This window comes from Simochromis diagramma, unplaced genomic scaffold (genome assembly GCF_900408965.1).
Source record: "Simochromis diagramma unplaced genomic scaffold, fSimDia1.1 OVJJ01000535.1, whole genome shotgun sequence".
Taxonomy (NCBI): domain Eukaryota; kingdom Metazoa; phylum Chordata; class Actinopteri; order Cichliformes; family Cichlidae; genus Simochromis; species Simochromis diagramma.
Genome location: NW_024387144.1, coordinates 8,191 through 18,475, shown reverse-complemented (window position 1 = coordinate 18,475; position 10,285 = coordinate 8,191). Strand labels below are relative to the sequence as shown.

General features: G+C 38.3%; 1 protein-coding gene across 4 annotated transcripts; it reads left to right on the top strand.

The window, feature by feature from the left end:
• Positions 1-375: 375 nt before the first annotated feature.
• On the top strand, positions 376-9,325 carry LOC120743555 (NLR family CARD domain-containing protein 3-like). Of its 4 annotated transcripts, none has more exons than XR_005698229.1 (7): positions 377-966; positions 1,129-2,902; positions 3,762-3,932; positions 5,445-5,618; positions 6,171-6,205; positions 6,361-6,451; positions 6,672-9,325. XR_005698229.1 is itself a non-coding variant. In XM_040047215.1 (6 exons), the coding sequence occupies exons 1-5, from the start codon at positions 834-836 to the stop codon at positions 6,190-6,192; spliced, it is 2,274 nt and encodes a 757-aa protein (XP_039903149.1). In that variant the 5' UTR covers positions 376-833; the 3' UTR covers positions 6,193-6,205; positions 6,672-9,325. The 4 variants fall into 4 exon arrangements, 2 of the variants coding, with proteins under 2 accessions (XP_039903149.1, XP_039903148.1); XR_005698228.1 differs by having other exon boundaries at positions 6,361-6,411; positions 6,672-9,324; XM_040047215.1 differs by lacking the exon at positions 6,361-6,451 and having other exon boundaries at positions 376-966.
• The last annotated feature ends 960 nt before the right edge of the window (positions 9,326-10,285 follow it).

Genomic DNA, 10,285 nt, shown 5'->3' with positions numbered 1-10,285 from the left:
CTTTGTATGGCAATTGTGCCCAGGCTCACATATTCATATAAAGTTGTTTTTTTCAGCTCAATTTCCACTGACAAAAGCAATTTGTTGTGTGCTTTCATATCGGTCGTTATTTTTTCAACCTCCTAATAGTGATTTGCCTATGAACTGTTGTACAGGGTTAGTCTTCGCTTCATACTCATTACCTGCAGGCCACACCTTTCATGTGAATGAGTTTGTAACATCAACTGAAGAACCCTGATTTAGCATATGCAACTTTGGTTACGACGTAGGGCAGAACCGAGCCTTGTGTTGTTTTTGGGGCCCAAAAGTTAAAAAAAGGTTTTAAAGAACCAATGAAAATTGGTTTTTTTTTGGGCCCTTTTTTTACCGCAAGGGTAAGGATTAGCGAATGCAGGCGAAGGAAAGATATCTTCAATTTATAATAGAATAAAACTATACAGAAATCAAAACTAATGAAAATCAACTAAAGATTCAAAAGTGATTTAAAAGAATGGTCCTAGGTACTTCAAACATCAAGTAAAATACTATTTGTCCAGAACTGAGTTGGTGGTCAGATCTCACCACAAAGAATTATTTTTTTGCCTTTTTTTTTACTAATTACTTTCACATTTGCCTCAACGTTTATATTATTTCTGCAATTGGCAAAAAAAAAAAAGTGATTTCCACAATAAACTACAACAAACCTTCTGGAGTTCAAAGATGAGAAGAAATTAAACATACTTAGGGAAACAGACTAGGTGTACAGTGAGAGAAATAAAGATTTTTCTGGAAGCCAGTGCCACTAATAAACTTAGATATTTCTTTACTTTACTGCTTTTATTCGGTCAGAATAAATGGTTCTTGGTGTCCACAGAGAGAGAAAGAGGGCAGAGTTGCTGCCCTACTGTGCTTCGTGTCATGAAGTCCTGAAGGATTCATCAAGAAACTCCCCATGTCCCCAGTGTGGAGAACGATCCAGAATCAGAGGTAATCTGCAGACAGCCAGTCAGAGAAGCTGTGTACAAAGAAAGACCTGACATCTTTCTGCTAATGAACTCATTTTTGGAAAACTGGACTTCCTATTGTTTTGCTAAGACATTAAAGAGTTTTCTTGCTCTTTATTTTTCTTGTTTTTCTCACTGTCAACAGATCTGCGTCTGCAGAAAGTTTCTGATGCACTAAAGGTCACTCTGAGGAGAAGATGTGAACGTGTAACTGAAGGACCTGAAAAATCAGGAAGTGGAACCCTCCTCCACAGGATCTACACTGAGCTCTACATCACTGAGGGACAGAATAAAGAATTTTGCTTCCAACATGAGGTGAGGCAGGTGGAAAGCACCTGTAAGAAGATCCCCTGTGAAACACCAATCAGCTGCCAGGACATATTTAAAACCTTTCCTGACCAACAGAGACCCATCAGAGTGGTCCTGACATATGGTGTTGCTGGCATTGGAAAAACCTTCTTGGTGCAGAAGTTCACTCTGGACTGGGCAGAGAGCTTAGAAAACCAACACATCAGTGCGGTGGTTGTGCTTTCATTCAGGGAGCTGAACTTGGTCAGAGATGAGCAGTACAGTCTCCTGGAGCTGATCCATGATTTCTATCCAACATTACAGAGCGTCACAGCAGAGAAGCTCACTACATGTAATCTTTTGTTCATCTTTGATGGCCTCGATGAAAGCAGACTTTTGTTAGATTTCAAAAAAAGGAAGCTTTTGTCTGATGTCACACAGAAGTCAACCATCAGTGAGCTGCTGACAAATCTCATCGAGGGGAATCTGCTTCCCTCTGCTCTCATCTGGATAACTTCCCGACCCGCAGCAGCCATTCAGATTCCTCCTAAATGTGTTGACAGGATGACAGAAGTGCGAGGCTTCACTGACTCTCAGAAGGAGGAGTACTTCAGGAGAAGATTCAGAGATGAAGCATTCTCCAGCAGAATTATCTCCCACTTGAAAACATCCAGGAGCCTTTACATCATGTGTGGGATACCAGTCTTCTGCTGGATCACTGCTACAATTCTGGAGCACATGTTGACTACAGAGGAGAGAGAAGAGCTGCCCAAGACCCTGACTGACATGTACTCACACTTCCTGCTGGTTCAGACAAAGAAAAAGCACAAGTACCATGCGGGGAAAGAGATGAGACGAATAGAGCTCAGCAGTGCTGACAGGGAGGCTCTTCTGAAGTTGGGGCAGCTAGCATTTGAACATCTGGAGAAAAAGAACATCCTGTTCTACCAAGAAGACTTGGAGCAGTGTGGTCTGGATGTCACAGAGGCCTCGGTGTACTCAGGAGTTTGTACAGAGATCTTCAAAAGAGAGTCTGTGATCTTCCAGAAACCAGTTTACTGCTTTGTTCATCTGAGTGTTCAGGAGTTTCTGGCTGCAGTCTACATGTTCCACTGTTACACCAACAGGAAGACAGAGGTGCTGCAGGACTTCCTGAGTGAGGACATCTCATCTCTGGAAGATTTTCTGATAAGAGCCATGGAGAAATTCTTCCTAATAGAGAACGGCCACCTGGAACTGTTTATTCGCTTCCTTCATGGCCTCTCCTTGAAGTCCAACCAGAGACTCTTAAGAGGTTTGCTGGGTCAGACAAAGAGCAGTCCACAAACCATCCAGAGAGTCATCAACAACCTGAAGGAGATTAAAACTCATGACAAGTGTCCTAACAGAACTATCAACATTTTCCACTGTCTAATGGAGATGAATGATCTCTCAGTACATCAGGAGATCCAAGACTTCCTGAAGTCACAGAACAAATCAAAGAAGGAACTCTCTGGAATTCAGTGCTCGGGTCTGGCATATATGTTTCTCGTGTCAGATGTTTTGGATGAGTTGGACCTGGTGAACTACAATACATCACAGGAGGGACGGCAAAGACTAATTGCAGCTGTGAAGAACTGCAGAAAGGCTCGGTGAGTCCAGATGTGAATAACATTATAAATCACTGTACATTAGTAGGTTAGTTCTTAAATTATTCTGACTAAAACCTACTTGTTATTCTTATTACACTGTTCCAGTGATTCATCAGAGACATGAGATATCAGTTGCGGGTTGGTACAGAATAACTGTGACATATGACTGTTTTGTAAATACTTGTACAAAAAAAAAAAAAACACTTAAAGAATTGCCTGAATTTTAATATAAATAGTAATGTATACTTTCTTTCCTTTCTAAATTTGCACATGGGTTTTTGAACTTCATGATTTATTTTTGCATTTCAAGGTCTAGAAATAGTTCAATAAACACGTTTCTGGTTTTCACCATTTAAAAAACTTACTTTTTAACCTCACAGATTTTTTGTTTTTTGTTTGGGATTTTAGGTCCAATATATTAACACTGTATTTCAAAATGGAAAAATTAAAAAAAAAGCTGTCTGTAAGGTCAGACATCTGAGGTTGTGTTGAAAAAAACTGTGTCCACTTAAAGTAAGCTAAATCATTTTTAAGGTAACAAAAAGGAAAAATCAAAAGTAGTCAGAAACATCCAGTTAAACCTTGACCACATAAGGTTAAGGAGTTGGTGCTAGATCACATTACACTGGATAACCACGTGGAAGCCTGACTGGAACCCTTTGTCTGCACATTAAATCAAAATAAAAAATTTGTGGGTCTGACAGAGATTGAGGTAATTAACTTTTTGTGTCAAACAAACACATCAGTGGAAACACTGATGTGAAGAGAAAGTGTCCAGTTGTTTTTTGACGAGTGCATGAAGTAAACATAATGTGACTTTTTCATAATGACATATGTTCTAACACATACGTCAACACAGACTTCATGATGTTTGGCTCTCAGAGAACCACTGTAAAACTCTCACCTCAGCTCTGATGTCCAACCCCTCCCATCTGAGAGAGCTGCACCTGAGTTCAATCAACCTGGAGGATTCAGCAGAGACACTGTTTGCTAGTCTTGGGCAACCAAACTGCAGACTGGAGACACTCAGGTCAGTTAACTGAATCTGTTGTTATTTCTCAAGGTCTTTCAATAGTTTTAACTACAAAGTTCAAACTATACCCATAACTATAAACTATAAAAGCACTTATAATAATGGAAAACCCTACACTAAGGTACAGCAATGTAATAATCTTCACCTCAACATTGCACCAGTAAGTAACCTGGGTCAGTTGGTGTCCTAAGTTGGACAACTGGAAATGTGAAGGGGACAATGTGGGTAAGACAAAGACCAGAGTTTAGAGCAGCTGACTAATAGCCTGCAGGTTGCTGAGTTGAGTGCTGTTACATAGCTAATGACATTGTAAACTTCCTAAACAGGAGAAGTGTGTTTTTAAGCACAGTAGGGCTATTCAGCATGGATACTAAGTAAAGAAAATCCCAGGGTAAATGAAGTGATAAAGTTTCGCAACCCTTGCACTTGTTGAAGAACTCAAATTTGGATGCTTCATTCAATCTATTCAATCTACTTTCAGAATCAGATTGATGAAGTGAACATTGATATCACATATATATTTTAATGTTCTTAAAGCATGGATTCTCTATGACATTTTAGGCTGTGCAAACTGTATGTTTTGTTATTATTTTTTATTTGTGCTAAAAAAAAATTATCACAATGGGAAAAAACATAATTTAAAACCAGTATGGAGAACATTTTTGTGTGTTCTTTTTCTTTTGATCCATTTACCAGTTTTATGTTCTAGGAGTCTTGAAATTATTGTGAATCTTGTCAAAAAATGCTATGAGTGGCTGACAATTCTCTCACTATGGACAAAACACAAAAGCAATTCTAGCCAATTGGAGTTTGGTTATTTATAATCAGTCTAGAGAGGTGATTGTGCTGCTGAATGTTGCAAGTTGTTGCACTTAGCATTAATCCATTTGCTAAAGTCTGTAAATTAGATGCTTACTTGATTTTGTAAGCTTGTGTAATAAGTCTCTAGAAGCATTTGGTCCATCTGCAAATCAAATGCTTCTACTTGTCAGATTAAAACACAGAGGAGATCGGGCTTTTTCTGTGACTGCTCTGAAACTGTGGAATAAACTACCATTACATATCACAACCTCCCCAACACGGATACTTTTAAAACACGCCTAAAGATCCATTTTTACTTCTTGGCTTTCAAGTCGGTTTGAGGCTGTCATTATTTTATTCTTATAATTTTCTTATCCTTGACTTTACTTTCTTTTTAAATTTTATCTGATTATTCAGTTGTACAGTACTTTGGTCAACAGTTGTTGTTTTTAAAGTAATATATAAATAAATTTGATTTGATTTGATAATAAAAAACAGTATTTAATCCAACATGCGATTAATGTGTTTGGGATGAATAGGTGTTTGGATGGTATGCTGATAACTGGATGATAAATGAAGGAGACTGACGTGATGATAATCATGTATTATGTTCAAAAAAACTAATTCATTAGGACATAATAATACTAAGTTTAGAACATCAGATTACATTACCAATTATTTTTTCTACATGTTCTATTCTTTATTCAGATTTGAGAATTGCAGTTTGTCAGAGATCAGCTGTGCTGCTCTGGTCCGGGCTCTGAAGTCCAACCCCCCCTATCTGAAACATGTGGATCTAATAGGAGACAACCTGCAGGAATCAGGAATGAAACAACTGTGTGATTACCTGGAGAGTCCACACTGTAGACTGGAGACCTTAAGGTCAGTTAACTCCACAACTGAGGAACGAAAAACATTTCTTTAAATTTTGTTTATCAGTGTGACTATCATTCATTCTGATTCTGCAGAGCAAACAAAGCAAAAGACTAAGGAGCACATGGTGCACATTAAACATTATTCACAGCATTAAGAATCTAATAATGCTGAATTGCACATTAAAAACCTAGGGATCATCAAAATTCAAGCCCGTTCAGATCCCTGTTGGCATGCATTTCACAAGGGCTATGGTTATGTGCTGGAAATGTTATTTGTAACACATTCATAATAGCAAGCTGCTCACTTCTTACTGGACCCACACCTCCCACAAGTTACATAGAGAGACACTGGCTGATCAGTAACAGTTTAACACAAAAAGTGAGTTAATTTCAAAGGCAAATCCTGCTAGTGTCTTTGTATATAGCCCTTTTTAATATTATTTGTTTAGTATTACTTCTTTTTCTGCATCTTTTCTGAACAAGGCTGTCATATAACAAAGGTTTAACATTTCATTTTCTTGCAAGCTTTTCTTGATCCTATCACACCGTGTTCCTACAGGCTGACCTCTACTTTGCTTTAGATGCTGTACTGGGGTGAGTATTGCTCAGATCTTTTAGTGGGATTAATTTATGTATTTTCACTTTCATAGTAATTTTAGGATAACTCTTTTTAATTATAAATTTCATTCCAAGGTCTAATATATAATTGATACCTTGCATTAGTGTGGATGTTTTTTTTCTGCACAAAGCTTTCGAAGACTGGTTTTCTTTGATGGATCTATGCAAGACTTCACTATTTGGTGAATATAACTCAAAAGACTTCATTCTCTTCATTAATTGGTAATTTCTTCTATTGGTATTAGTGAGTATTCAATCTGCATTGACTGTAGCTGTTTAAATCCTTCTTTTTGGTGTTCTCAAAAATGTTCTTTTCAATGATGATGTTTTAAATGCACCCCATCAGTGTGTGAATAAAAATACAGTAAAACTTTTGGTGTCCTTTAAGGAAGTGAAGAGTACGCAACAATCATTTTAAGACAAATCTTTTACTTTTGAACAGATCGAGACACGCAGTGACGTCTGCAGAGGGATTCTTTAAGTCAAAGACTGACTCTACCCAGACTTCCTGAATCTGTTCCAGAAGGAACAAAGACAGTGTGGCCTTAACTTCAGTGTCAAGCTTTGACCTATTGATACGCGTTTGAGAAACTACTGAAATTCTCTTCAGTGGATGGATTACAAGACAGAGGGGAAATACTTTGACCCCAGACTGTGCCAGTGTCATTTTCACTTCAGCTACTGCTGTTTGCCTTTACTTTCTGGATGACTCTAATAACTCCAGTGGATGTGTCAATACTGGCATACTCGCATTCCTAGAAATAAGGACTGTGCCTTGAAGAGTCACTAAACCTTGGATTAAGTGCTGGACTATGTTATTTGCACTACTGATCACTTATTTTTTGCCTCTCTCCTGAGTTGAATGTTGCTTTTGAAGTACTATGGCTGCTCTCTAGCTGGTCTTGGAGCTAAAAGCCAGGCATTGCTTGGCCAGTCCTACTTTATTATTTTGCTATGGAACTTTGTAGTAATTTTAATGTTGCATGTTTATGGTGTTCTTTAAAGCTCCAGCAGTGTGTTTTTCAGTGCTGTGTTATATTACAGTTCAATCAAGTTTGTGTCATGTTGAAGTGGCAATCCAGTTTTGTAATCGTGCAACAAAGAGAAAATACAGGTACTTGGTTAAAGAAGTATTGTGCAGTAAAAAAAAAAGTATTCACACCACTTAAGTTGTTCTACATTTTGCCATGTTAGCCTGGGGCAGCAGGGTGGTTAGCATTATTATCTTACAGAAGGTCTATCATGTCATGTGACCCTTCTGTCTGGAGTTTGCGTGTTTCTCCCACAGTCAAAAGATTTGCAATTAGTGGGGTTCGGTTTATTGGTGTGAATGTAAGTGTGAATGGTTGTCTGTGTTAGCCATGCAACAGACTGGCGATGTAGCCAGGGTGTACCCTGCCTTTCGCCCCAATGCAGCTGGGATAGGCCCTAGCCCCCAACCCTGTGCAATGCTGATTACGATAAGTGGAAGAGAATGGATCAATGGAATCCTGTCTACAATTACAACTACTTCGTAGCTAGATTTGTGCTGTGACATACACTGTCAAACATGGGAACCTATCAAATCATAATAAATCATACCATTTCTAATAAACTGAATTTACCACAGGTGGACTCCAAGTTGTAGGAACATCTGGCAGGTGATCACCAGAAACAGGGTGCAGCTGAGCTCAATTCTGAGTGTCATGGTAAAAACTGTAAATACTTCAATATTTGAATACATGTTTTATTTTAGGAACACACACACACACACACACACACACACACACACACACACACACACACACACATACATGTGCAACAATTTCATGAATGTTTTTGCTTGAATTTTTTCTCCCGTTGTCAATAGTGTGTAGAATTTTAAGGTGAAAAATGAATTCAGTGGAACAGAAGGAAATCCATCACTAAATCTTTTTTGCGGTAATGAGGCATTCAGGACTCTCTGCAGATTATTTTAACTGTGGACTTGAGCAAAATCAACAGAGGAAACTCACTTGATGTTAAATATCTCTACTCTGAACTTAAACTTTTTGTGTTCACTCGACCAAGACTAAAAGGAAGCTGGCTACACTACACAGCTGCTCTGAAAGGACTGCAGTCCCTGCTGCTCTTTATACTGGATTTCCTACATCAGGAGCTGCTCTGAGAACAGCTCCACTGTCACACAGTGTAGAGTCCAGCATCATCCCCTTTGTGTCACTCAGAATCTGACAGAGGGTCAATCGATGTATGTGGACTGCTCTGCTGCCGCTCTGTCCTTCTCACACTCTTTGTAGACACACTGAGACTCCTCCACACCTTCTCCTTCACACCCATATCCTCCACCTCTATTTTTACTTCATCTTTTAATTCAATTAAATATTCCAAAGCCAGAATGATTCTGCAGATTTTTGCTATTCATGACACAACAACATATACAATCATGTAAAGAACGCAAAACTGCTTCACTGTCTGTGAACTATTGTAAAAGCGGCAGATACTACTGCATTGCTTTGTGTTGCAGCACCACCCTGTGGAATGATGACAAATTTCAGTTGTTTTTTACTGAAACTGCAATAGAAAGACAGACCAATTCCACAAGAATTAGATAAAACATATACATATGGTTAAAGTCAGAGTTTTCTTCGTGCCTAATTGTGATTGACTCAAAGGTTTCTTAAAGGTGCCAGTCACCTCTCTTCACAGAGAAGTCGATCAAAAGATATGAACAACAACATGTGTTTGTCCCACATAACACCTATATTAAAACAAAACAAAACTAAACACACAAATAAAAAAGCACATTTCACATATTTTCAGAAAGACTGAAACTAGTCAGCATGTGGCTAAAATGCAGCCTGTCCCTACCTCTAAGTGGTAATTTGTTAGAAATCTGCAGGTTTCACAGTTGCAGCTCCTTTGCTGTAACTTCTAGTTTCACCAGTAGGGGGCGTTTTTATTTTTTTATTTTTTAATTCCATTTCACACTATATGGTAGGGTGACAATATTTTGATTTCCAAAAAAAAGAAGACACTTGGCCCACTCATGAAGAACTCTGTGTCCTCTGGATTCCCATATACTTGTTTGGCGTTCACCTAGGGACCAATTTTGACCCGAGGACGCCACAAGGGTTACAGGGTGCCTTCTTTGTGCAGTTAATGGACGGTGAAATGAAAGAAATGTCATATAGGCTTTTACATGTCAACAAGGGAAAAATAAACCTTAAAAACCTCTGGAATTAAATAAGGGCACAGAAATAAGGCCTCATCTGTATGAGAAAAATTACCAGTACCAAGACTGTACGAGGGAAATTTCTTTTGCAGTTCGTTCGTCGTCTCTAAATAAGAGGTCGACCTTGTTGTCAACATTTATGCTCATACACAGTGCTTATATTGCTGAATGTGTCAAAGTAATTTGTAATTGCATTTCTAAGAAAGTAAACGTACGTTATGGTGTGTGACAGAAATGTTTGCAGTTACAACACATCTACACTGTTGATACAAAACCATGAATCCACTGTTAGGTGAGCTAGAGTTTGTACCGCTCTACTATGTACTATGTGCTATTGGAGCGCACTAATGTTGCCTGCATGGTACAGCTGAGATGTAATTATTTTCTGACGTTATCTAACAACAGTTCCTACAGTCACAGGTTTGCATAGTTAAAACTGAGCTCATGATCATGTGAACAGATCATAAAGTGTTCTCAGTCTCATCTTCTTCACAGTGAATCATGAAGTGGACCTAAAGTGACTTACAGTTATTGGTGGTCTGTTTGAAGCTGATGGTGACAAAAAAAAGGCAAAACAAAAGATTTGTAGTGTACTTTAAGCAATGCATTATACATATAAATAATAATGTGATATTATAGCAAAACTCAGCTCCCCATTGGAACAGCACAAGAATATTTCCAAGCTTGAACTGTGCTGTACATTATTAAACATAAAGTGTGTGTGTGGTTTTTGTTGAATTCTATATTATTTTTTATCTATTCTGCAAACATCAAGAAGTTACAATCAAAGAGACCAAACCATCGCCTCTTTGCTTCCTACCCTCAAGTACATTCTCACGGCTGTT

Excerpts from the sequence above, each read along its gene's own strand:
- LOC120743555 (XM_040047215.1), top strand. The coding sequence starts at position 834 with ATGGTTCTTGGTGTCCACAGAGAGAGAAAGAGGGCAGAGTTGCTGCCC. Across the intron at positions 2,903-3,761 it reads AAGAACTGCAGAAAGGCTCG|ACTTCATGATGTTTGGCTCT; the intron begins GTGAGTCCAGAT and ends ACGTCAACACAG. Across the intron at positions 5,619-6,170 it reads TGTAGACTGGAGACCTTAAG|GCTGACCTCTACTTTGCTTT; the intron begins GTCAGTTAACTC and ends GTGTTCCTACAG.